General features: G+C 39.6%; 1 protein-coding gene across 1 annotated transcript; it reads right to left on the reverse strand.

The window, feature by feature from the left end:
• Nucleotides 1-1,006: 1,006 nt before the first annotated feature.
• LOC124882012 (kinesin-like protein KIF3C) lies at nt 1,007-27,394 on the reverse strand. Its single transcript, XM_047388090.1, has 8 exons — nt 25,398-27,394; nt 8,793-8,894; nt 8,545-8,667; nt 7,418-7,536; nt 6,089-6,205; nt 5,837-5,945; nt 3,873-4,009; nt 1,007-1,749 (listed from the first exon to the last, which is right to left on the reverse strand). Exons 1-8 carry the CDS (start codon nt 26,805-26,807, stop codon nt 1,662-1,664), a joined length of 2,205 nt encoding a protein of 734 aa, XP_047244046.1. The 5' UTR covers nt 26,808-27,394; the 3' UTR covers nt 1,007-1,661.
• Nucleotides 27,395-27,792: the final 398 nt, after the last annotated feature.

The raw sequence follows: 27,792 nt of genomic DNA on the forward strand, positions 1-27,792 counted from the left end.
AATTATGTGCAGTAGTGACTCAATTATCTCAGTGTCTGAGCCAAATGAAGGAGAGATCAGTATTTGTAGCTTGTAGTGACTTTATAGTGTTGAAGGACTTGTTGCTGTGAGAAAACATTAAAACTCAGAGTCTGAGTGATGTGACAGTGTCCTCAGAATGCATTTTTGACCGATACATTACTATAGTGTAGTTAACCCATGACAAGTAAACACAATCTAATTATGAGTATCAAAGTGACTTTCAGCTGCTTCCATTCACTCCTGCTGTGTTGTACACAACCAGTGCAAGAGCTGCTAATAGAAGGCATTCTGGTGGCACATACTGTATGTTGTGAGAAATGGGAGTACTTAACACATCCCGGTAAACGGCTAATCATAACCAGAGCATTTTTCTGAATACAGCAAAAATATTTAGTTGTTGGAATTAAATTTTTTGTCATTCCCCACTGTGCTGAGTTACATGTGGATTGGTCTCTGCACAAAACTCTTTTAAATATTTGGGTGAGGTGCCAGTTTGGTGGGTCTCCAAGTTACTGATCTCAGAGATTTCTCCTGCCTTCCTCCTCCTCCTCACTGGACAGATCACCACATAAATCTTCTCCATATGAACACAAATTTGACTTTTAACTGCATTTTAGGTGCGTACTGTACTGTCTTGTGCTTGGTTTCCTTTCATTTGAGTTTGATTTCAGACAAAATAATACAATTAACATGAGGTTACAAATTGTAACAAATGGTGAAAATAATGGTGATATGTGCCCATTTAGCATGCAAAACACCCAAACAAACTATAGCTGGGACCTTCAGTCGGTATCTTTTTTAAATGGCTTTTGAGATCAATGTAGTCAATGTAAATGAGATTTATAAAAGGTCACTTACTCACCTCAAAATATACATTTAGTAGTTTATTCTGAGCTTTTAAACCATGTCTCATGCAGAGTCACCTTTGGAATCTAAATTTCTCATTTCGAATGAAACTTTTAGTAAATAATTGCTGAAGTCCAACAAGCATCACATTCTTTATTTTAATGACATCTTTTCAAGACATCTGAGTTAAATTAGACACTGAAGACAGAGGAATGAACAGGGATGAGAAAGGTCATCATTCAGGTTTCAGTACCACATCTGACCAACAACAAACATATTTTTATTTTACTGTGCTCATTTCCAAAAGCCAACACAGAATAATTTTTTTCTAATTTGTGAAGTCTTTCTTTTACACAGAAAACAGACCAACCCTACCCTTAAAAAAATGCTGAATAGATGAAATATTTACAGATATCTCAGGATTTATTGAGATCTGAATTGGTCTCTACTGGAAACTATTTATTTCCCAGACACAGCAGTTAGCTCAGTGCCTCAGCCTTTCTTCGAAAACGATGATCCAAAACCTCTTTGATTCAAGCATGCAGAATGAAGGAACAGTTTGATTCAAAAGCAATGGAAGGAGTGAAGTCTCACAGAGTCTCTGAGGTTCATCCGGTCTGTTATCTTCCTGTTTTCCATGTACAGTTGTTTATGCCTTCTTTATGAGGCAGCAGAGGTGATGGTGTTTGTTGGTGTCCTGGCTGTAGGCCTCGATTAAAGGTCTTAAAACGGCAAACAGGCCAAAACAAATAAAGAAATAAAATAAATAACAATTTAAAAAAACTAACAAAGCTTTACATCGCCACTGCGGACGTGGGCGTCTGACAACCTGTCAAGGAGTTATTAGAAGAGGAGGAAGTGATGGATTTTTGGCTCTGACACCTGCACAAAAAAGGCACAAAAAAATTAATTGAAGTACAATAAAAAACGTTTTTTCACCTAACATTTACAGACAGATTAAAAGAATTTACAGCAATACTGAGATTAAATGGTAAATAACAGATAAAACCATGAGATTAGGATATCTGGGGGAGGGTGTGGCTAATCCTGAATAATCCTATTTATAGCTATATTGACTCTAAACCGTTTAGGGCTCAGTTGTCAGCCTGAACGCAACCGTTTCCCATTTAGGACATGAATGTATAGTAATATAAGTAATACCTACAAAATTACTGAAGCAAAAGGTTATATAAAAACCTCAAAAATATCATTCAAATTTACAAAAAACAATACAACCCTGAAGTATTTTAGAGTTATATAAAAGTAGGAAATATAAAAAAAATTTACCTTTCTCACAATACTTTGAAATACAGGTTGAGGTTGACAAAGACCTGCCATAATGATGGTACTAATTGTATTGATTAAAAATGATGCACAATCTTAATTTCTGTATAATTATGAAATGTTTTGAAGATTTTCTAAAAGTTTAGCCTTCACCAGTGTTTGCATTAAAAAAGTAAATTTCTGCAAAAACTGCTTCAGTTATTTCTCCTGAAATCTATGAATCTAAAGATTCAAGTTAGATAACCGGTAGATGGTAAAATAAAAGCAAATTCTTGAGATATTTGAAGCAGTTAAATTAGAAAGTGAAGCCAAAGCAAGACCATCTTTGTGATGTTTCTCTTCTGTCCTGTTGGCAAGTACAAGGCTTAGGTTCTATGCAGAAATTATGTTTTATTAATAGGGAATCTAGTATTTGGTCAATGTTTTGCGTGGGACAGCATATATAAATAAATTTGAGATAAACAAAAATATCTCAGGTTAAAACTGAATAAAATCCATATACCAGTTGGTTCAGGATGCCTATATTTCTGCTTTAAAAAAAAATTGTTTTATTTTACAATTTGTAAAATGAAATAGTACAAGGACACCTTACTTCTGGCACATAAAAATAAGAATAAGAAACATGCTTCAAACATGTTATGCTCAGCTTTAAATTGCCTAAATGTGGCTTACATGAAAAAGGCAACAGTTTGAGGGATGTTTTCCTAGCTTAGCTGTGCAGAGCTAAAGCTGTATCTATCTTTGTTGTTTTACGAGCTAAATGTTTATATGTGTGTGTATATTATTTATGTGAAATAAATTGTTTTTTTATCAGTATGCATTTTGATCAAATGTGTCAAATGCCGAAGATGGTTTATTTGGCCTCCATTCAGTAGGAAACAGTTTAACAGCTGACAGCATTGAAGAATTTCACTTTTATGCAGATGACTGTCAGATTTATGTCCCTTTAAAGAACAAAAGGCCATGATCTGTGCAGCCATTATCCCAATGTCTTGATGACATTAAATCCTGGATGGCACTTAAAAATTCAATAAAACAAGGCTGAGGTAATGGTTTTGTAACCCAAATAAGACCCCGATGATTTTTAGATTCCTTGGATCCCGATCTTAAATTTGACTGTCAGATTAAGGCAGTTTTTTAATCAACCTTTTCCAGTTGAGGCAGCAGGCTAAAATAAAGCCAGTTCTTTCTGAGCAGCACTTTGAGACCATGATCCAAGCCTTTGTTACCACACAGGTGGATTACTGTAATGCAATTTACGTAGGGGTCCGTGCTTCGTTCGCCACTTTGTCTTTTGAACCCTCTGGTGCAAAAGAGGGTCTTTTAACTGGCACTAGGAAGTTTGAACCCATTTCCCCCATTTTTGCTTCACTTCACTAGCTGTCTATTCCTTTTATAATTCATTTTAAAATTCATTTATTTACTTTTAAAGCCCTCCATGGCCTTGCCCCATCCTACTACTCTGAGCTGTTGCAGCCTTATGCGCCTACCCGTTCTCTCAGGTCAGCTGATCAGAGATACCTCAAACCGAGCGTAAACTTAGAGGAAACCGGCCTTTTGCTGTAGCCGCTCCCAAATTGTGGAATGATCTGCCGTAGGAAATTAGACAGGTGTCTTCTCTGTCTGTTTTTAAATCCCTCCTGAAAACCCATCTTTTAGAATAGGGGGGGAAAAAAATCAAGCATTGTTAGCCAGTCATAAAAGACAATATTGAGGCTCACCAAGAACGAAACTTGCAGACTCCTTTGTCCTTGGTGGCAGAGATGTTCAAAGAGGGACTTTGGTTCTGCTCCCCGTCCGTCAGAGCTGAGGTGTTTGGAGGAGTCGTGTCCAGCTCCAGGAACATGATGTTCTCAGCCTACACAAAAATTTGCACCACAGTGAGATTAGAGCTGGAGATGCCGCATCATGAATTTTGTTTCATTAGTCTTTTGTTTTTGTTTTGTTTACCTACAAAATACCTGCATACCTGCATTTCCCCAATAGAATAACACCAATGGTATAAGGAAGATTTGTTTTTTTCTGTCAGTGCATTTTCTTGTTATCATACCACAAACAACATAATTCTTCCTCCTTCGTTTTGCATAATTATAAAATTTTTACTGAAGAAAAAGTATTATTTCATATATTCATTATTTAACTTAACCATAAAGCCAAATTTTATTTAGTAAGTACATCTCGCCTATCCTGTCCTCATCATCAGCACATTGTGCATCAAAGAATAATTTTAAAATCCAAATGTTGGATTCTAAATGCCATAATGGTCTTGCTCCTCTGTACCTCTCTGATTTATCCCAGCCTTGTCTTCATTCAGGGGGCCGAGGAGATCAAGCTTTTTCTGTTGTGGCTCCCAAACTTTGGCCTTTAAATATTAGCTAGGCATCTTCACTTCATGTTTTCTCTTGTAAAAACGCATCTTTTTTCAATAGCATTTGGCCTGGGTTGAGTTGACACGCACCTTTTAATATCTCTATTCTATTAAAGGAGTGTTTTATAATCTGTTTCATGTCTTGGTTTTATCTCTTTATCCCATACAGCACTTTGGGCAAACTTGCTGTTTTTTTAAATGTGCTTTATACATAAATTGGGATTAGAGGTATTTATAAAACTTGATTTTGCGGTTTTGTGGCTCTAAACAAGCTTTAGTTAGTAGAAGCGAGGGGGGAAATATATGTTTGGATTGTAAAGGTTCACAACCGCTGTCTAGCTGAGGATTTGAAGTCTGTGTTTCAAGGTGGTCCAGTTTTATGTTTTTAGCCACTTTTTGCAACGCACCAGTACAACTGACAGCAAAACAGCCCTATATCATGATGCTGCCACCACCATGCTTGAAAGCTCAATGTTCTTAGATTTAACAGCCTGAACTTGACCTTTCCATACATAGGTTTTGTCATTGTGGCTAAAGAGTAAAATTTCCCCCCAATTTGAAAATAAAACATTTCTGCAGAGGGGATTTAGCTTGTCGAAGTGTGCAGCTGCAAGCTTCAGTCAAGCCTAAAGGTGTTGGTTTTGGAAAAGGGTCCTTTGTGGATCAGCACCCTTTCAGCCTTATAGTAATGTAAATCTTGCTTCACTGTGTACTGCTGTGTATTGTTTGAGCAAATACTAATTAATAATAGGTTTAATTCTTGGTGGTTCCTTTAATCTGAGGGATTCGGGTCAAAAGTTTGATACAAGAAAACAACTGGGTGTTTCAACATGACAATGATCCCGAGCACTCTGGATAAAACAGGCTAACAAGCTCGGCAAGTTTCAGGGATGGCAAACCAACTAACTTAAATTAACTCTACTTCTGCCAAGAAAAGAGGACAGAAATTAATCCAGAATTATGCCAGAAGCTTGTTAATGGTTACAAAAAGTATCTGTTCAGGATGCTAAGTGACATTTAACTGAATATAAATGGGACTATATACTATATTTGAGCCTGTATGTATAATTTTGATCTGGTGTAGGTTAAAAAAGGTCCACAATAAACAACAGATTACTGTTTTTATAAATCAATGAAATTTCTTGATGTTTATTTATAATGACATGAACAAGGAATGGTTATAATGGCCTAAAACTAATATGACATAAATGCACACGAGTGTATGAAAACTTGTGACCAGAATTACAAAACAACATTCCTGGTATCACTGGATTCACCTCTATAGTTCTCAGCTGACTAAGACTGCAACGGACTTACCCTGTATCTGGAATGAGCTCCCATTGACAGGGCGACCCGAGCATATTGGCTGATAGGTCGTTTGTATCCGACTGCAGATGCCGGTCTTTTCTTCATCTGTGAGGATTTACTGTACAAACCATAGTGGCAATCAATGAGACAAAAAATAATCAATTAGAAATCAAAAAACATAAAATACATAATCCTCTACTGTTGATTAAAACCCAAAAATAACTTCTGATTTAGAAGTGGTGGAAGGTGGGAAAGACCAACGCTTTATCTGGAACAAGAGGTTTGAACTTCCATTGATCCTCCTCGGGGTCAAACATCAGCCTGTTCATGATTTTATTCTTCTCCTCTGGAGGGATGAAGTTCTCGATGATCAGATACCTGAGTGTAGACAACACAAAGCAGAGAAGAGGTCCAATTAAATGTCAAAAGGTCTCTTAAGGTCTGTCATCTCATGATCCTGAAGCCGTGCATGAAGCAGTTATTTGTAAGGAAACACCATCAGCCAAGCATTTGTTACAGATGTTTATGACAAATTAGATCATCCAAGAAAAAGAAAAACAGCCCAATGACAACCTAAGGCTAAACAAATAGCCTCATAGCCTAATTTCCTAAATCATAGTTAAACATTTGTTGGAAAACAAGAACAAACAGTTTTTAGCAAGCATATTATATTTTTTATTGATATTTTAACAGTAAGCCTCAAATATGACTTAGGCAATAATGCTATGAGGTTAACGAAATGTTATATATTCTGCTCTGGTTTAACGTGAATCTAGACACAAGCCTTAAATGAGTCTGCATAATACAAAATTCTGAAAACAATCAAGGCACAGTCCTACCTGTTTGAAAATGCAAGACTTTTATTTTATATAAATATTTGAGAGCCTTATTTTAAAAGAGCAACAAAATCACTTTTTCATACCCCGTTTAGCAATAATCTTACCTATGAAATACTGAGGCTTTTAGTTTGATGAGTACTTGTAAGCTTTATTTTGAAACTCCAAATTACCTAATTTTTGGTTGTTAGTTTAGGCCCATTATGTATTTAAAACCTATTCTAGTAAACATCCAACATACATACATACATATATATATACATATATATATATATATATATATATATACATATATATATATATATATATATATACATATATATATATATATATATATATAAGTCTCTTATTTTGAAGAGTCCCTGTTACCTTTATTTTGAAAACCTACAAAATCTCTTTTTAATTGCTGGTTTAAGTGCACTAGAAGTCTGGATCCTTCTTTAGTTGTAGTTTCACAGATCTAAAGTGTGAGGCTCTTATTTTGAGCTTTACTATGAAATTCCTTTCATTGCTATAGCAGGCGCAGATCAAACTAAACAAAAGGACATTTCCATCTTTATCTGGCGGTTGTCACAGGGAAACATACAAACAAATGTGTTACTTCAATACAAATTTTAAGTCTTTATTGTAATAACTTGATTTTCCAAATTGAAAATGCTCATTGTGTTTATAAAAACGTAAAATGTATTGTATTATTAGACACCATTGAAGCATGTGTTGTACCTAAGGTTGTCAGGGTGCTTGGTGGACTCACTTGAACTTGAGCTCTCTGGTGAGCTCGTTCTGCGTTTGCTCCAGCTCCTGCCGGCTCCTCACGTGCTCGTCGTTCACGTCCTTGATTTCCGCCTTGATGCACTGAAGCTTGGCGTACAGCTAGAAGGAAAAGGGCACAAAGATCAACATGGAGGACGAGCTGGACCGAGGCTCCCAGTGCAGAGAAGTCACCATGAGCTGGTTCCCAGCTTGCTGCAGCCTGGTTGCCAGTAGCAACGGCACTGGAAGCACTGGCGTGTGGAGAACGGGCCAGCCAATGGGAGCACACCAACTATCAGTAACCTGCTCCCATTCCTCTGCTTTCCTCCTCCACTGCAGAGCTGTCATGCTGTTCACCATTTGACTCCAGGTTCTGAACAAGAACGTCTGAATTACAAAGCTGCTGCGCTTTAGCAAAGGGAGCAATGCTTTGCAGAAAAATCCAATGAGACTATTTTTCCTGCTCACTAAAATATTTATCAATAATGTTTTACTAATTCTTTGTTATCCCTACATTGGGATTTATGGTCTGTGTTTTGAGCAAGTTTGTTTTTCTTTTCTATTAGCTGTAGTTGTAACCCCCAAATGGACTTTAGCTAAAATGTCATTTTTAACTGTGATAAAAAGTATTAAGCAAAACCTTTGATTAAAAACAACCACTAAATGTAGATTTTTTTTTCCAGTAAACATGTTTTTTGCATTTAATATTGTATGTTTTTATTATTATGCTGTTTTCAAGCCATAGTGGGAATCTAATGAGGTGATATCTTCCAAACAAAACTGCGTGTTGTTTTGCTACTGGATTTGTTTTCCAGACAGCAAACATGCTCACACGATAGGCTTTTTGGTCTTAGTCCAGCTGGCCGTGTCAGGGAAAAAGACTGGGATAAAAAGACTGAACTGGAAAGGTTATAATTTGTGAAGATTTGCACTTGGTAATGACAAAAAATGAGTGCAAGAAACAGCATGACAAAAGTCTTAAAATAAGCAGAGGGATGGTAGGAAGTACTTAAAGATCATATCAATTGTATGAGGCAGGGGTCATTTTTGATTTACAAGATTTGTGGACCAATTTAATCAAGAAACACTTGAACATTATCTGCATTAATCTCACTATTGATTCGTTACCTTCTTGAGTTTCTTGGTCTTGGCCTCAACCTCTTGCTGAAGTGATGTAAAAGTGTCCCTAAGCTCCACTGCCTCCTCATCCTGGATCAACATCTGCTGCTGCATCTCCCTCTCACTACGTGTCTGAAAGCAGAAAAACAAGTATTATACCATATTATTAATTAAATCCATTGCTTAAATGTGCATCAAGTATTTGTGAAAAACAAAATCTATCTGAAAGGAAAATTAAACTACAAGCAGTGGTGTACCTGCTCAGCGATCTCCTGCCTTTTCATCTCCAGCATCTTCTGCTGCTCATTGGTGTGATCTATAATGTTCTTCCCTCCAACCAGCAGCTTGCTCTCCATTGCCTAAAAAATCCCAAAATATATGGATATGCATTCATGACGCAATCATTTATCGTGATTATATCAAGCAAATAAAATCAGGAGAAACAACACTTTTGGCATTTTCTGTTGACCTATTTGTGAGAAAACAATACTTTATGAGTAAATGTGTTTGGTTATTTGGGTCCAGTATAAAGCAACAAAGTGAAGAATGAAGTAGAAAGTGTAAATGTAATGAAAAGTGTATTAGATGTTGTGGTAAAATGGATGAACACCATTTGCCTAGTTCCGGCTAGTGATTTTACCACTTACCTGTGTTCAAGGAACTAAAGGAGGAGGTGCGGCCTAACTTCCTGTATTTGGAGGTTTCAGGGAAGTGATGTCATAGGAGGTACCAGGTAAAGAGGGGAGAAGAAACTGTTAAAGTATTAAGTTAACTTTAGGGTTTTGTTTGTTAGTTTTGATGTGTTAGAGTTAGGATATAATTGTTAAACTGTAAACACAGGATTGTCGCTAGACAGAAGTAGCTTCAGTGATATGAGATTATTTCTCATGTTGGAATATACCTGCAAGATGGAAGATTCCATTTGAGTTAATTGTGTTTGAAAGGGCATGAGGGTATTTAAGCAGATCAGGAAAGAAGTTAAGGAGGGAGGACCAGGTCAGTGTAGCTGTGTGCACGTGACGTTAATTTTGGTTGGTTTGAGTATAGTTATGTTTATTTAGTCACTTTCAAGTTTAAGTCATTTTTGTACATATTTTTGGTTGTTCTTTTTGTAAATAAACCACCTGCTACACTTGAGAACATCAGTCTGCTGCCCATCTTCAGCCACTTTGGCCACAATAAACCACAGATGCTAAAAAAGAAATTGTAAGGAAAAAACAGAAAAAGGTTGTAATATAAACCCCTCATACACAATAATATGGTCTATTTCAACGGGTTGAGAATAAAATATCTGATAGATTACAAGATGAAATTAAAGCTGCAAGCAGAATTGAAGGCCCTCGCAGCCAAGCGCCGCTCGACCTGTGTAGCGACCGCGGGAGCCTGGCACCGCCTCCTCCACGCCACCTAGGAGCCCGCCGCTTGATTCCACACGTTCCCACTAGGTGGCGCTGCGAGCCACCTTTCATACATTCTTTGGTCATGTTAAGTTCTGCTCTGGCAAGAAACATTCCAAATTTGGCCAAAATACAACCTTCCCGATGGAAGCTGCACTCACTTGTTAGTTAGTAGGCGGGGCTAAAATAATGTCGTCAATTGATTGTGTCAACATGTCCAGCATTGATCCATGATGATGTACACTAAATTTCAAATGGATCTGATGATGTATGAAGGAGATAGAGCACTTGTAATGTCCTAGGGGGCGCTGTTGATCCAAACACCAATGTAATGTAATAGAGCTGTTTAGGGGCTGACAAAGATCAACCATATTCACTTTGGAGTAAATCGGACCATGTGTAATTTAGAGCCAAACGTATGGCCATGGCGTGACATCAGACTTCGCCACCCCGCCACGGCCACACCCTCCAGCCAAACTTGTCAGTACTAGAGACCAAGTTAGACCATCATGCTATCTGTCATTGGAGACAGTTTCATGTTGATTAGGTGAAGCAGATGAAATATGGCCCACACTAAGTGAAACATTACACTTCCTGTTCTCAGGGGGCGGGGCTTCAATGATGTCAGCAGTTGACTATTGAATATTGTTCCAGTCATCATATGTATCAATCCCAGAAGGTTTCATGTGTCTGTGACTTTCCTGGTAGAAACTATAATAGTTTTGTGTTTCATGGCGAGAAGTCAGAATTTGAGGCTACTTTCATGTAGCAAAAAGCTTTTGAGAACTTTTGATCCCCATTATCTTAAGAGTATACCGAGTGATTTTCAAGTCTCTAAGTCAAAAGCTACGTTTGGCTCTAAATCATGAATTCTCACCTCAAAAAACGGAATCTGTTTTTATTTTAATTATTAATCCTTAACTGACATCCATCTCTAGCGGCTATTTAAATGGAAATGCAATATAAAATGAGTATAAAAATGCCTTTGAGGCTCCTTGAGGTCAGACTAAGTTCATGTAGAACATTTGTGTTTAAAGCTGCTATCAGCGAAAACGTTATGCTGACGGAGCTGCGAGCTGGCAGCTCAACAACAGAGCTTCAGGCATGAACATGCTTCACAAGTGGGCCAGGATTAAGTCACAGGAAGATTTGTTTTTGCAAATTATTCATACATTTTGTCACAACTTCAGTGTATTTATTTGTATTTTTATGTTATAGACCAACACAAAGTAGAGCATGACTGTGAACAATGAAAACGATAAGCGTTTTTTTTACAAATAAAAACCTTAGAAGTGTGGTGTGCATTTCTATTTAGCCCTATTCGTGAATCTTCTGTTTGTTGTCCAGCTGGAAGGTAAACCTGAACCACCAACCGGGTGGTTCAGGTGCTTGCCAACGAGTCCTGACCCTGGGCCTGGCTTCAGGGTGGGACCCCGGCTCCGCGTACCGGGCAATTTCATGTGCCTCGTTATAATAGTTCTCATGAAGGTGTCTGAACACCTCTTTGTCTGACCCGTCACCCAGAGTCTGTTTGGCATGGGAGAACCCTACTAGGGGCATTTAAGCCCTGACAACATAGCCTCTACGATCATTCAAGCTGTCAAACCACTCCACCACATTAAGATAAAAACTTCCGTCATTCTGCTGGGGGACTTCAACGCCCACGTGGGAAATGACAGTGACACCTGGAGGGTTGTGATTAGGAGGATTGGCTTCCCTGAGCTGAATCTGAGTGGTGTTTCATTACTGGACTTCTGTCCCAGTCACACATCGTCTTGGAAGAGAGGGGCTGAGCTGTCCACAGATCACCACCTGATTGTGAGTTGGACCTGTGGGAAGACATCTATGACGCAAACATGGGACTGCTGTTTTGTTCAGTTGGTCTATGTCAATGTGTGTCTGTCCCTATCAAATAAACTTAAATAAAAATAAAAATAAGAGGAGGAAGCTGGACCTGTCTCCTTGGCAGGCCCAAGCGTATAGTGGGGGCCTGCGGGAAACGTCTGGTGGAGCCCTCGGCCAGCGATGTAATGAACTCCCACCTCCGAGACAGCTTTGACAAGATTGGAGACAAAGAGTCTGAGTGGACTATGTTCTCCAACTCTACCGTCGATGCTGCCGCCCATAGCTGTGGCCATAAGATTTGCAGTGCCTGTTGCTGCTGTAATCCCCGAACCCGGTAGTGGACACCAGCAGTAAGGGATGCAGTCAAGATGAAGGAGTCCAATCGGCTGTGGTTGGTTTGTGGGACTCCTGAGGCAGCTGACGGATACCGTGAGGCCAAGCGTGCTGCAGCCCGGGCTGTGACAGAGACAAAAACTTGGGCCTAGTAGGAGTTCAGTGAGGCCATGGAGAAGGACTACCGGTAAGCCTTAAAGCAATTCTGGCAAACCGTCCAGCGCCTCAGGAGAGGGAAGCAGTGTTTTGCCCACACTGTTTACAGTGGGGTTGGCAGTAGAAAGAGTACTTGGAAGATCTCCTCAATTTTGGCATCATGCCTTCCCTGGTGGAAGCAGAGAATGGGGACTCTGAGTCGGACTTGTTCATCACCCAGGCTAAAGTCACCGAGGCGGTCAAAAATCTCCATAGCGGCAAGGTTTCGGGGTGGAAGAGATCCACCCTGAGTACCTCAAATCTCTGGATGTTGGGGCGCCTATTCAACATTGCGTGGTGGTCAGGGACAGTGCCTCTGGACTAGTAGACTGGGGTGGTGGTCCTCCTTCACAAGAAGGAGGACCGAAGGGTGTGTTCCAACTACAGTTGTCTCACACTCCTCAGCCTCCCTGGCAAGGCCTGTGCCAGGGTATTGGAGAGGAGAGTCTGGCCGATAGTCGAACATCGGTTTCAGAAGAAGCAGTGTGGTTTTCGTCCCCACCGTGGAACACTGGACCAGCTCGACACCCTCTACAGGAGGGTTGACAAACTCCAGTCCTCGACCGCCGATGTCCTGCAACTTTTAGATGTGTCCCTGGTCCAACACGCCTGAATCCAAATGGCGGAATTACCTTCTCAGAGTCCTGCTCATGAACTAATTATTTGACTCAGGTGTGGTGAAGCAGAGGCACATCTAAAAGTAGCAGGACACTGGCCCTCGTGGCCTGGTGTTTGACACCAGTGCTCTACAAGGTGCTAGAGGGATCATGGGAGTTTGCCGGTTCTTCAAGTCCACATGTGTTTTGTGGACTTGAAGAACGCATTTGACCATGTCCGTTGTGGAGCCCTGTTGGGGGCGTCCAGGAGTATGGAGTCGGGGCCCTTTATTAGGGGCCCTCCGGTCTCTGTACAAGCAGAGCAGGAGTTTAGTCCACATTGCCGGCACTAAGTCGGACCTGTTCCCGATGCATGTTGGACTCCGGCAGGGCTGCCCTTTGTCACCGGTCCTGTTCATAACTTTTATGGACAGGATATCTAGGTGCAGCCAAGGGCCAAAGGGGGTCTGGTTTGGGGACCAGTGGATTTTGTCTCTTCTTTTTGCAGATGACATGGTCCTGCTGGGCCCCTCCGGCCAAGACCTACAGCATGCACTGGGGCGGTTCGCAGCCGAGTGTGAAGCGGCTGGGATGAAGATCAGCTCCTCCAAGTCAGAGGCCATGATTCTCGACCGGAAAAGGGTGGCTTTCTTTCTTCAGGTTGGAGGGGCGTTCCTGCCTCAAGTGGAGGAAATCAAGTCTCTCGGGGTCTTGTTCACGAGTGAGGGGAGAATACAGCGGGAGATTGACAGACGGATCAGTGCGGCTGCCGCAGTAACGGGGCACTGTGCCGGTCTGTTGTGGTGAAGAGAAAGCTGAGCCAAAAAGCGAAGCTCTTGATTTACTGGTCGTTCTGTGTTCCTACCCTCACCTATGGCCTTGGACTTTGGGTCATGACAGAAAAAACAACATCCCAGATACAAGCGGCTGAAATGAGGTTCCTCTGCAGGGTGGCCGGGCACTCCCTTAGAGATAGGGTGAGGAGCCCGGCCATCTGGTCGAAGTCTGATGTCCCTACGACCCGGTCCCAGATAAAGCAGAAGAGGATGAGTATGAGTACAGTTGGTTGGATGTTATGTAGATGTGTAAAGGGGGCTGAAAACAAATGCATGGCACAATTTTCAGGGTTTTATTTAAAAACATCCACCCTTTTTATTTCAGTTCAGAACTTTGCAACAGTTTGTGTTGGTCAATCACATAAAACACATACAAGCTTTTGGGTTGTTATGTGACAAAATGTGAAAAACTTTAGGGGGTCTGAATATTAATGCAAAACGCTCTAAGTTTGCTGGAAAAATATGTTTTACTTTAACGTTTTAAAATCAAAATATAAAATTCAAGCCTCAGGTTACAACTTGCTTTCTCGTCGACGATAAAAGACCTGTTGAGCTCCAGTTCTGCAGCTCAGTTTCATCAAATTACAAATGTTGTTGCTTAGGGGTAAAACCTGACAGAGCAAGAACTCAGAAAGAGAATAGTCACTGAGATGAAAGAAATAAAGAAGGAAAAAAATCCAAAGATGGCAAACAGAGGCCACTGACATTTTGTTTTCGGCCTCCTTCCAGGATTGAACAGAAAAAGACAGAGTCCCTGCTGCCGATACGTTCCTCTAAACTTACACATACCCTGTCTGTTTGAGGGGAAAACACAAAAACTCATTTAAACTGCAGAATACAGTGGTGTCCTTCAAGGAGGGCACAGCACAGAAAGCCTCTTTGTTTTAAGCTGTCTTTGTGTTCAGTGTGTATAACTCTCTTTGTGTTCCTACATATTTTTTCAGCGTCATAGAGGCCTGATTTATGGCAGGGATTTTCCCTATTTGTGCTTCCCATGTTCCTTTTACATCCCAAACAGACATCCCCACATTCCTCATATACAGACAACTGCAACTTAGACGGTTATCATGGATGAAAGGATCCACTGTGTGACCCTCATCAGGGTCATGCAACAGTGTCATAATGCAAAATGACATTTTTGCACTGCACACAGCTTTGTTTGCAGCAACATCCAATTAAAATATAACAATGAGGGTGCAAACATTAAATGAGAGAAGCAAGATTTCACCACTTCTCCTGGAAGAGAGGAAGAGCTTTACTTCAGTAACTAAATTCCACACAGACAAAAAGATTAAATGAAATATTGTTAAACAAATTTACATTTTTCCTGAAATCTTAGAAAGATTAACAGCTAAAATCACAAAACAGTCACACAAACAGTCAATATACTAAATCATCTTTAAATGCAACCTATAATAGCTTCTCATCAACAATCCAGTATTGACCACATATTCCTCCGATTCAGCTGTTGTTTGCTTGCTTCTGCTTTCATTTGCTCATTTTCATTTAATAAAACTAATACATGGATACTTTAAGAAGCCACAGCAATCCCAGAAAGTTGCAATCTGGAGCATACTAAAACACCAGGAAATGTTGTCCTTTCTACTCTGAATATGCTGTATTATTATTCATTACATTAATTCAATCTTCTCAAACTGTAGTAAATCAGTTGCTATGAATTCCTGGATGCTGAACATATCCATGTTTTTGTCTTAAAAACACACTTCTCTTTACTAAAAGTAAATATCCTGACGAGGGAAAGTAAAGAGAATGGCAAGTGTTGCATATGGAGCTGGCTCATCCGTATCAAGCCAACCAATCTGAGCGAGGTTGGATGCTGCCAGGAGCGATCGGGCTATAAATATCATGTGACGAAACAATTCTCGGCAGAGAGAGAGAAAGAACAGAGATGGAGCAGATATGAGTGGAGAAAGAGAAGAACAAAAGGTGGACATCTCCGGGAATCTGTTTCATGTTTGTCCTGATCGATGCAGAACCACTTATGCAGCCGCAGCTTAAAGCCTCAAATCTCATTTATGTTCACTCAGGGTCAGTCATTTGCTAACAAACACATCACAGAGATCTGGGTAAAAATGCAATCTGGCGAAGATTGTCATCCAGTTCCTTTCAGTTTCCCTGATCATGTACAAAAATGTAAATGTGCTAATTCTGTGTTGAATCATGATGCAAAAAGTAAATATTATTATAGGGCTAAGATTGTATAACCAAATCTCTCTGCATGCCTTGTAAAGCGAACATGCATTCAATATTTTATATCTACATGCACAGATTCCTGTTTCTACTTTTTTTACTAGTACAAAATGAACACATGATTTGGAAAATGACACACGCTGACTTCATCTGCACACACACACACACACACTCTTGTTTTGCTATATGTAGTGAGGACCATGTGTTGACTCCCATTGACGTCCATTGATTTTCAGTCATTTTCAACCCTTTCTATGCCCTAATCCTGACACTAAACTCACCTAAACCTAACCATTACCAGTGCTTACCTAACCCTAACCTTAACCTAAAGTAAATTCACATCTTAGTCCTAAACCTAACCGTTAGCAAAACAGGTCGTGAGGACCAGCAAAATGTCCTCACTTTGGTACAAATGGTCCTCAAGTTGATGGTGAAATCGGGAAAATGGTTCTCACTGTGATGCCAAGACAGGAACACACACACACACACACACACACAGAGCCGATTCATCAATATTTCAGAGTACGCACGCCTGTATGCTGAGAAATGGAGAGCAGAGATGAGCTCCATGATCAACCACCCCCACAAGTAACTTCAGATTCAGGCTTCCTTGTCACCATTCTTCTTCTCACTAATTTCACAGGAAGGCAGCCGAATAAACAGGAAACACCATGTACATCCAGCTGTACATGTGAGTGTATGTTTGTACTGTATAGTGACTGTAAAAACAGTGAAACAGTTGGAGCGCTGATGTTTATACAAAGTATGTAAAGAAGTGTTTACAAAACTTGAGCTATGCCTTATACCTGTGTATTTTGCTTCCAAACAGACAGACTTCCCAGGCTTTTTAAAGGGGTTTAAATGTTTTCTTTTTTGGACTTGACTGCTGTTTTTCTCATTCTACATCTAGCTGAGAATTGTATGAGGAATGCTTTTTTATTTCTTCCTTTTTTAAGCACACACTGCACAATATGTTGTCATGGTTATGTACAAAAAGTGGGCTGCAAATTGGTTTAAAGACGCCAAAGTCTAAGAAAGCCCTTAGAAACAACACGGAAACTCTGGAAAACAATTTATGAAGACCACTTTTAATAGCTGACAAGAATGTCGGGATACTTGAAACAGGACTGTATGTGCATGTACAGTAATTAGGCATGGACATCATCTGGGCCATTGTAACACATGAATACACTTTCATCTACCATGGGTCTGTTGGCTGTTTCTTTGACTCATGCTCTATGTTTCAGGTCGGTCAGTTAAGGTGGACATAGCTCTCTGAGATGTTGAAAGCTTGGAATATAGTTTTATAACCTAACCCTGCTTCAAACATCTCTACAACTTCATTCCTGACCTGTCTGCTGTGTTCCTTGGTTGGGAATCGGACTAAATTGGACTGGACACAAATGCACACAAGATTTTTCAGATTGTAAACAATGGTTCCTTTTCCTTCCACTTCGCAATTATGCACTGCTTTATGTTGGTCTATCACATAAATTCACAATAAATACATTAAGGTTTGTGGTTGTAACTTGACACAATGTGGAAAACATTGGAGGGGTCTTAACTATTTTGCACATCTCAACAAGTCATGCGTTATGCTTATGATATATCCCATAAAGTCATGGTCATTGTTGTTGATTCTGCAGGGTGCAGAAATAACCTAATGTAGGGTCAACACGAATTTCCATTAACAACAAAACACAAATTGAAAATCGAGTTAATGTTAAAAACTAGCTGATGAAACTGGAATCTATGGTGGGTCGGTGTATGATGCTTCTCAGCAGAAATATTTTCCGGCTTCCGTTAGAAACAAAACCTCATAATGCAACATTTAATAAAAGAGTCCTGTCATGGAAAAGCTGTGTTTCCCAACACAGACTTTCATCTAGGCAGTTTGCTAAAGACTTTTTATTTTTAGAGACAAAATTAATTCTCTGGATTTTGAAAACCGATTTAGACATGTGCCTTCTGCTCTAAAGTTGTGGCATTAATGTACTTTATAGAGCTTGAACATTTTATTTGTTGTGCTGCTTTTTAGACTAAATCAGAATCAGAATCAGAATCAGAAAAGCTTTATTGCCAAGTACGTTTTTGGACATACAAGGAATTTGTTTTGGCGTAGTCGGTGCAATACAGTACAATACTAGTGTAGAAAGCCAACCCATGTAATAGAAACCTTTGTTATATAAATGCATTGTTCAGAAATATCATTCTAGTAGCCATTTATCAGCCTAACCAATCAGTTTCAAAGTAATGAGAGTGAAAGCTCCAGAGAAGTACTATATCAGCCAAAGATTTTAAGTCTAATGGCTCTATAGTAGTCTATTAGTGCAACACGAAGAGAGGATTTTTGCAAAAACAAAAGCACTTTCTACATCCTTTCAGAAATAACTGATTAAAAAAGCAGAGAGAAGAAACTGTCTCTAATGAGAGGTACTCAGAAGAAGCAACAAGATGCTTGCAATTTTGACCCAGAAAGTGGATCTAAGAATAGTCAGTCATAAGAGCCTCCTGATAGGAAACTGCTGCTCAGCATGAAGCTCTGAACAGCAGCTGCAGTGACATACAACTGCTCTGATGGTAGGCCAGTTAAATGCTGACTTAACTGTTAGGTTCAAAGGAAAGACATTAGGAATGTTAATGAGGTTAGACAGACTCAGATCAGTAAAAATGTTGATGTAAACAAAAATTCTTATTGTCAACAGAGTAAATCAGGGGGGGGGAAATCCTGTTAATGGTGTGACAGGGTGTAAATAAATAATTCATGCAACACATTTGTGCAGACTGGGCTGAAGGCTCGAAGTTTTTCCGATCATCTTACAAATTTGTAGCACAAAGTGAAATATGAGGGCATGAAAAGTTAATATTAGCAGAAGAATGATCCACTAAAATATGAAATAATATTGAAGAGGGGCTATCTGGATATACAGTACAGTTCCAGCAAAAGCAATTATAAACATGATTATTATACATCATGTCACTGAAAAGAAACATGAAAGCCTTGAATGAAAACAGGAAGAAGGAGAATACCTTTTAGAGTTTTTACAGACCAAAAACCTTTTTAGGGAAAATTTCTACTACCGTAGGGTGTTTCATTTCAGAAAGCTTCTCTACTGCATCTATCAGTGTTTGCTTAGGGAGAAATCTTACCCTGAACCTTCAGGGTGAAGCGGTTTTAAATTGGTTTTGTTCTAGGGTGTAACCGCTGTCAAAAGATCTGAAGCTCTTATTTCCCTCTCTTCTGCCACAAATACGGTGAAAATCTGCAAGATTTTAATTACCTTTCCATATGTTATAAAGTGAAGCTGCTCAGATCATGCGGCAGTGTTAGCTTTGACAGCCTATTTTAGTTTTGTTTTAGTCATGGTCTTTTAATAAAAATGTTATTCAGGTTTTAGACAAATTTGTGTCACCTAAAACTAGTTTTAGTCTAGTTTTAGTTTACTAAAACTTTGTGACTTACAGAGGAAAATGTTTCTGGGGTCTCATTCATCTTTAAGGAAAATAATTTCTTTATACCAACACAAAAATGATTAAAGGAAGGGATGAAGTTAAATTTTTGTTTTGCCACACCCCAATACATAGAAGAACAACTTATTAAAACAATTTTATTTAAATTTGGTTTTTAAAAAACGTTTTAAAAACCAAAAATACAAATAAAACGAGTTAAAACCTAAATTTGATCCGATTTTTGTCTAAAGTGTATATGCATTAATGTTATCAGATCTTTTCTACCTGAACAATAATTTTATATTTAAAATGCTAGCATTTCTTTTCCATTCAGCAAAATAGATACACCTGCGGTCAAAAAACAAACAGCTAACAGCTCTGGGTAGACTGAGGGTTCACAGTAATTCAGCTCTGGGGTGTAAAGGTTTAGGGCAGCAACATGGAAACACAGATTAACACAACTTCAAAACATTCCTAATAAACTATGATCTTGATTCCCCTTGCAAATGTATTTTTATTTCTCCAAATTGAGATTGGTTGATGTGTTTTTGCAACAAGTAAGATACTGACATCTATTAAATACTTCATGCAGCCCCTTTTCCTGTAAAGCTATACCTTTAAACAGCAGTCTTCCAAGTTAGACTTACTGCATTCCCATTGCTGGACAAACCTGTTATAAATCACTTGCTTCTGACAGATAAATAGCATGTTTGTAAGAAATATAATTAAGAAAAATAACATTATGAATGACAAAAAGAGTTCTGGAAATGTCACCAATAAAAACGAGTAATAAGAAAGAACTTCACAAAAACTACTTTTGGTCTTATTTGAAGAACTATAATTGTAAAAAACAAACAGTACAGTCAATGATAAACAAAGCAGGACAGTTTTATTCACCTGAACTAAATACTATCATTATAAAGATGTGAGAAGTTGAACTGCCATGCCTCTGTCTCTAGGCTAAGCGTCAATAATTAGAGCATCACAATCCAGATTTAGAGGGCGAAGTGCTGATTTGTTGTCCTTTACTGATCCAGTTTTACTTAACCGTCTTCTGTAGATGTTTGACAAAGTTTAAGGAAATAAAATATGTTTTTTAAAAGTTTTATTCAGATTTGTTTTAGTTATTAGTTATTTATTGCTTTGCTTTTGCTTCTAATTTATTTGCCTGTGGTGCTGTTGTCAAGATTAAATAAAATAACCACAAAAAACAATTGTAGAGTTAACCACGTCGAGTACTGAGACTTCTGTAAGTGGGTCGCACATTTTACCCATGCGCCCCTGAATTTGTTTTACAATTATAATAAAACATACGCATGTTTGATGATTTGAGGCAAATGAATGACAAGGAGTTGAACATGTATTCCAAGGAAACTACCCATTTATAGACAGACAGACAAATTCCATACAAAACAGCTTGGGTTAAAGGAAAGATGATTATATTTAACAAGGAAGAAAGCCTGATTCCATCACAGAAGAAAGATGTGTGCACAAGATCGAACTAACGGGATGTCACACATTAAATCTTCCCTGACGGCACCTCCAGCCGTGCACACAGCAGTTGGATCAACAATGCAATGTACTGTAACAGACAGATGGAAACACCAGGTGAGCCAGTTTTTGACCTATGTTTGTTTGCTGTGAGTCTAAGTGGGTATCTGAACGAAACAAAGGCAGGAACAGAGAGGGACTCAATTCATTACCGTCTGATCTTATCTCTAATTGGTTATTTTTTAAGTCTCTCACCGCCCTGATCTGTGATTGGTGGGTTAAAGTAAACCACAGCTAATTGAATCAAAACCAGCTTTAGAAGCTGAAATTGGCAATAAATAAGGAATGAAGATTACAAATTAAAACATAATTATGCTTTTAATGTTCATCTAGATATATGATGATTTTGTTTATGTTTTTTGGAAAGTTTGTTTTACTGATAAATTAAATAACCATGTTCTCCCATTAAATAATCTGAAAAACTGTAAACAGGCCACAAATAAAAAGAATATGATATAAAACACCATACCTTGGTCTTTGCAAGACAACCCTTTTCTGGCTAAAAGTACTCATTATTTTAGTATTTCTCAATCTGTGGAGCTGTCCAACCTATCAAAACTTTGTAAATTGTTCACCAAACATCATCTAATACTACCAGTTGTAAAGCCAGAACTAATGAATTGTTCTTCATATAAACACATGCCTAAAAAGAGTGTTTGGAGCCTCTCATACAAAAATGTTGTTTTTTTTTAAGAATGGAAAACAGTTTAAAATTCGGGTGTCTGTAGTAACTGCTGGTATTAATTAGCTACAGCACTGATCCGCTTTTATGGAAAAGATAGATAGATATTTGCAGTATATTTAAACCATTCTGACAGCTGTAATAAGCCCCAGCTCCTCTAAATGTGCTGCAGGCAAGGCAGCAAGACTGGGAGCAATGTCAAAATGTTTTTATGCTGACTACAACATAGCTGGAGGTTTTGATGCTGAGGGGACATGAAATAGGTCAATTTTATCATAATGTCTTCATGGTAGCTTGGAAAAAAAAATATATATATATCTTCTAAACAATTTATTATTATCAGAAATGGGATTTAGTCCAAAGCAAACACTTCCAGTAGTAGCAGTTCATAGGACTGAGGCAAGGAGGAGGCTAAATACTATGGAGATGAGATTGTTATATCGAAACCAGGTACGTACACCACAGAAACATGGAATAATAACTAGTAGATCAATCAACATTAAGTAAACAGAGCTGAATATAGAAAATACAAAACCCAAAGTACAGAATTTAGGCAAAAGAAAATCACAAAGTCCATGGGCTCATGGCACTTAGAGATATTACAAATCGATAACTGTTTTATTAAGCTATCTCTGTTTGTCAGTGAGTGAATCCTTCTCCCCGAGTTTTTTCTGTTGCTGTAAGGTTTCTGCAGCCAGGACGGCGCAGCCGATCACACATATTCTTTGAAGACATCAGTCATCCCGGGTCCAAGTCCCGTCCTCGGAGACCTTTGCTGCATGACTTCCTCCTCTCTTCACCCCATTTCCCGTCTGCTTACTTTGGAAAACTAACAACACTAAGGGCCACTACTACCACAAAAAACAGAAACCTATTGCATCAAATAAGTGCTATAACCAGCAAGGATCTAACTCTATTTCAGATTTTTCTGCTTCTGGACCTGTTTTCAAACTGACAATCAGCCAAATCCAGTCATCTGCTGAGGGATTGGCCAACGAAATGCTTCACACAACTCTTACACAGCTAACCTATGAGTTTCATAAAAAACTTCGTATTTCTTAAAATCGACATGTATTTGTGGGGGAAAAGAAAAGTAAATGTGGCTTGTCATCTATACTGGCAGAGGTCAGCGGTGTCTTAGGGAATATTTTCATCAGTGTATAGATAAATATACAGTATGTTTCCTTTGTTTATAGCTACAAGAAACTGTTTAAGGGATGGATTTGAAAACATAGGTCCAGCAGGCCAAGGGGAACACCAAGATTTGTTTTACCTATTTTTGGACAAACCTGAAGCTCTGACAGATGAAGAACAAGAAAAGTAAAGCTTTAACTACGACCAAGCGTCATAAAATTGATTATTTTTCACATTTTATAATCAGTGCAGGTCTGATGTCCTGCAGGTTTCCTCCTAAACCAGCCAAAAGAAAGGACTGATGCATCAAAGGCAGGAAATACTTCTTCCCCTTAATCAGCTTCCAGCTCAGGGTTGGTTTCTGATTGTCATCGCTCAGCAGCTGCCCAATGAATCATGCCAACTGAGCCTCTGAACATTTTAAACAATTTAGCACTAAAACCTATTAACCCTGTCGTGCTCTGAGGAATAACATGACAGGAAGAAATATGAGCAGAAATGAGAATAATGCAGGATCAGGATCACCTCTAAGATGCCTTAGACCTTCTCTAGCAAACAGGGACTACTAGGTAAATAAAAAAAAAAACAAAGGTTTAAACATAATCTCAGTCATATTCTTTCAATGATTTTAGCTCTTTTCCACAAATATAAACAACAGAAAGCAAGAAAGAGATGAACAATGCATGTCGTTTTTGAGATGTTCGGGGTACTTGTAACCCTTTAAAATAATAAAAATAACTCAGACAGCGTTGTTACGGTTTTCCAGATGCTACCATGTTCTCCACCTACACTCAGTGGTTTCTCTTAAAGCTAAAGATATCAAGTTCAGCTCTGGGAACAGTTAAAAGCTCTCTGGTACTAAAGGGAAAGTGGGAATATCAAATAGGTTGAAATCATGTCGTCTCATTTCTACAAAAATACACAAAGTACCAAAGGGGCAGAAGCAAAGGGGGTTGTCTTTAAAATACAAGCCCACATCATCGTCTCTTGAAAGAAAAATGTCCGCCCTCTTCTCATCACCGGGCCTCAGGCAGCTCAGTAAGTTGATCCAGCAGTGTCTCGTGTTGGACGGTTGAAGCTGCAGCTACGGGTTTAAAGAGCTCAGTGACTCAGTCATTCTGCACGAGTGACTTATTGACTGGAAATGCCCTATGAATCAGGACGGGTGATTAATGCAGCTATTGCCCAGTCTTCGCTGTGTGTGTGATGTGACCTGTGTCTGAATATGGCAAGGAAAGAATAGACTTAAGATACAAGGAACTTTACAGTTCCAGATTGGAAATTAAGATTCCTAAAAGAAGAAGGTGGGAAACGATAGTCTTCAAAAGTAAAAGGTTAAAGAGATCTGGTTAATTTCACAGGTTGCGAGGCATGGTGGTGCTCTTGCTTTGCAGCAAGAACGTCCTTGGTTTGAATACTGGCCTAGGCTCCGTCTGCATGTTCTCCCCTTGTATGAATTGGTTTTCTCCAAGTACTCTGGCTTCCTGCCACAGTCCAAAAGCAGGACTGTGAGGCTAAATGGTCTCTCTAAATTGCCCTTAGGTATGAGTGTGTGCATGCATTGTTATTTGTCCTGTGTGTCTCTGTGTTGCTCTGTGACAGACTGGCGACCTGATCATGGTGTATCCCGCTTCTCCCTCAATGACCACTCGAGATACGCACCAGCGTCCCACAACCTGGCACAGAGAAGTGAGTAAAGACAAAGGATGGATGGATGTATGGACAGATAGATGGATGTATGGATGGTTGGTTAATTTCACATATTAATGTATTTACTTTTTTAAGAGAAGCTCTGCAGTGAAAACTTTAAAAGTTGTTTGTTTCTTCAGGAGGGTTTTGGTAACACCACTTGCAGAGCTGCAGGTGATCCAGGTTCGGCTTAGCAAATGATCAAATGAGTCACTAAAGTTTAAAGCTAAATTATTATAAATCCAATTCAAGATATAAAAATTTATTGTGTAAAGTTTACATTAAGTACATCTTTATCACAATAACACTGTACGCAATATGCATATCGCTTGAACTGCAATAAATGTTAGCTAATTATTTAACTACTATACATCCAGACTGCCTGTAATATACTTAGTTACAGTAGTTGTTTAATGCAACGTAAAAGGTTTTAGAGGTTAAAGAGCTGGTAAGGTGGTCAAGTCATTAAGAAACTACAACTTAGTTGTTTTAAGAGAAGATCTTGATCAGAAGCAATGTTTTAAATGAAACCTTGCTTTGAGATGGAAATAATGAATTTTTTTTTTCTTCAGGAGGGGAAAGACTGCTCATTTTTTGGGGTCAACATTTGCTATGTACCCAAAGCAGAAAGACACTCTAAATGCAATTACTTATCGCGTGTCATATTGTTATTGCAACATTCACCAATATTATTACATATTGCATGATATCCTGCAGCCGTAATCCAGATTGTCCATGTTTAAGATAATGGTAAATGCCTGGGAATGTGAAGAGTTAAAGTGTAACACTGAAGCTAGAAGAAGATGGCCACTCAGTATCCTAACAAACAACAGCTTAGGTTGTCATCATTATTGATGTTATGTTTTTGTAAAAAAGAATGATTAAATTGAGGATGATTGGATAGAGACAACAAAAAAGACCAAATTTTCCTAGTTAGACTGACCTTGTATCTTGCAGTCAGCTGTTCGGTGGCTTCCTGCCTCTTCCTAAGATCCCCCATCATCTTCTCGTTCTCCCCCAGGAGCCTCTGCTTTTCCTCTGCCAACAGGAATTGATCCTCTCTGATGGCCTCATTCTCCTTCTCCAACCTTTGTTCCTCCAGCTTCACAAACTCTTCTGCCTCCTTTTCCACCTCTTCTTCCTCGACCTCTTCCTCCTCTTCATCCCCATCTCTTTCCCAAGCCTCACCATCCATCTGCTCCTTCTTCTGTTTGCTCCTCCACCTCCTGTGGTTGAGCTGGGCTCTGAGACGAGCAATCTCCTTCTGAAACTCACGGAGCAGAGCATCTTTGGGGTCCTCGTTGACTTTGGGCTGGTTCTGGATGTTCTTTGCACGATTGGCATAGCGAAGGGTGGTGAGAGTTTCATCGTAATGCTGGGAGGCCGGGCCAAGAGTGGCAACCATGACAGTCTTGGCATTGCCACCCAAAGAGTCCTGCAACAGCCGGGTCAGCTTGGAGTCCCGGTATGGAACGTGACCGCTGCGTCCATCTGCTAAAGCTGATATCACATTCCCCAGAGCTGACAGAGATAGGTTGATCTTGGCAGCTTCTTTAAGGCGGTCTCCCTGGACCCCTGTCTTGGCTTGGCGCTCACTGCCAGCCAGGTCCACCAGGTTGAGGCGCCCCACTCGAATATGTTTCCTCCCATCTGGTCCGGGTTGGCTGCATTCCACAGTGATCAAAAACAAGGCGTGGGACCTGGATGAATGTTCGTTCATGTCCGTTGCTCCAACTGCCCTCGCCTGATTACCCACATTCATCACCTCCTCGATCTCCTTGATGCTTTTGCACACGCATGATGTGAGATCTTGAACATACACTCCTGTCTCAGGACTCTCTCTGAGCTCCAGTCCTCTGGTGTTGCCATGGTTGGGATCAAGGAGATCACGGACCTCCTCTCTGTAGATCTCAAGGTAGGATGCCCGCACCAGATACTGCTTGTCGGACTGTGAGCGGGAGATGTGTGTAAAGATGTGGTCAAAAGCGTTGGGGATCACACCTTGCTTTTCTGGATCCAGCCACACTCCCTGCATGGTGTAGGTCTTCCCAGTTCCGGTCTGCCCGTAGGCAAAGATGGTGCCATTGAACCCCGCGAGAACCGAATCTATCAGCGGCCGGACGCTTTCATCATAAAGGTCTCGCTGTTTGGAGCTTGAGTCGTACACTGCATCGAATGTGAATGTTTTTTGTGGCTCGCTTGGTGGTGCCCTGGGGTTTCTGAGGATCACCTGCCCCAGCCGCAGATCCATTTGTACAATCCCCCCAGCAGGACCATTGGACTCCTCTTTCCGGTTCAATGGACGGCATCGAACTACTACCTTCACTGACTCGCTGCTCTTAATCTTGGACATGACTGGCTTCTTTGAATTAAATAAATTAAATCATAATATTTCTAATCAGACAGTTGTCTCTGAATTATATTTCATTAAAAATCGTTACTGAAACCTTCAGTATGGCTTTGTGGTCATGTCACAATAGAGAAAAGAAATTGTGGCTAAAAATAGAGACAAAAAAAAAATTACCATGGCAAATGACGAGACCCCCCCCCCTCCCCCCCCTCTGCTTTCCTTTTGCTTATTGTCCAATTTTAGCCCACAAACACACAGACTGTCGGTCAATGCCTCTCACGCTTTGGATTGACGCTCCATTTCAGTCCTGTCCAGATTCACTCGGTGGAAAGAGAGAAATAACCAACAATGCCAGAAATGACACAAGTCAATTCACGCATCTTCCTCCGGTCGTCATGATTGTAGAGTCCGGCAGCGACGCTACATACCGACGTCTGCATCTTCCAGTCCACCCGGCTGAAAGATGCGCTGAAGCAAATCTGCAGCCCTCAGTCTGCGCGGACACGGAGCTTCATTCCCGTATGAAAAACACACACACACACCCAGAGATACGCGGACTCATACACATCCATTCATCCACCACACCCTACATCACTGCAGTGTCCAATAGAGGATCATGGGAAATGGAGTTCGGTCGTCAGTCACAAGTGGATTATTGTCCAAGGCTGCCACCAACTCTGGAAAAGGCACTGCAGTCAAGAAAGGCCGGATGTTAAAAAAAAAAATATAGTCATGTTTCTAGATTTTGGTTTGTATTAAAAAGCATTTCATGTTTACAAAATTAAATAACAAAATAAGAAAATACAAATATCTTTGCTCAGTTATTTCACTTTAAACTGATGCTCTGACAGCTATGCACGATAAAATTAAATTAATTTTACCTTTAAAGATCAAAATCACTCACACAATATAAACTAGAGCAGTTCAAAGTAAAAGCAAATATAAAAATCAGATATCAGAAGCAATACATAATTCCCATTATTAAAAG

This window comes from Girardinichthys multiradiatus, chromosome 15 (genome assembly GCF_021462225.1).
Source record: "Girardinichthys multiradiatus isolate DD_20200921_A chromosome 15, DD_fGirMul_XY1, whole genome shotgun sequence".
Lineage (NCBI taxonomy): Eukaryota > Metazoa > Chordata > Actinopteri > Cyprinodontiformes > Goodeidae > Girardinichthys > Girardinichthys multiradiatus.

Coding starts and splice junctions, on each gene's coding strand:
- LOC124882012 (XM_047388090.1), bottom strand. CDS start 26,807: ATGTCCAAGATTAAGAGCAGCGAGTCAGTGAAGGTAGTAGTTCGATGC. Junction 8,895..25,397: donor AGCTGACTGCAAGATACAAG/GTCAGTCTAACT, acceptor GGGATTTTTTAG/GCAATGGAGAGCAAGCTGCT. Junction 8,668..8,792: donor GGCAGGAGATCGCTGAGCAG/GTACACCACTGC, acceptor TTCTGCTTTCAG/ACACGTAGTGAGAGGGAGAT.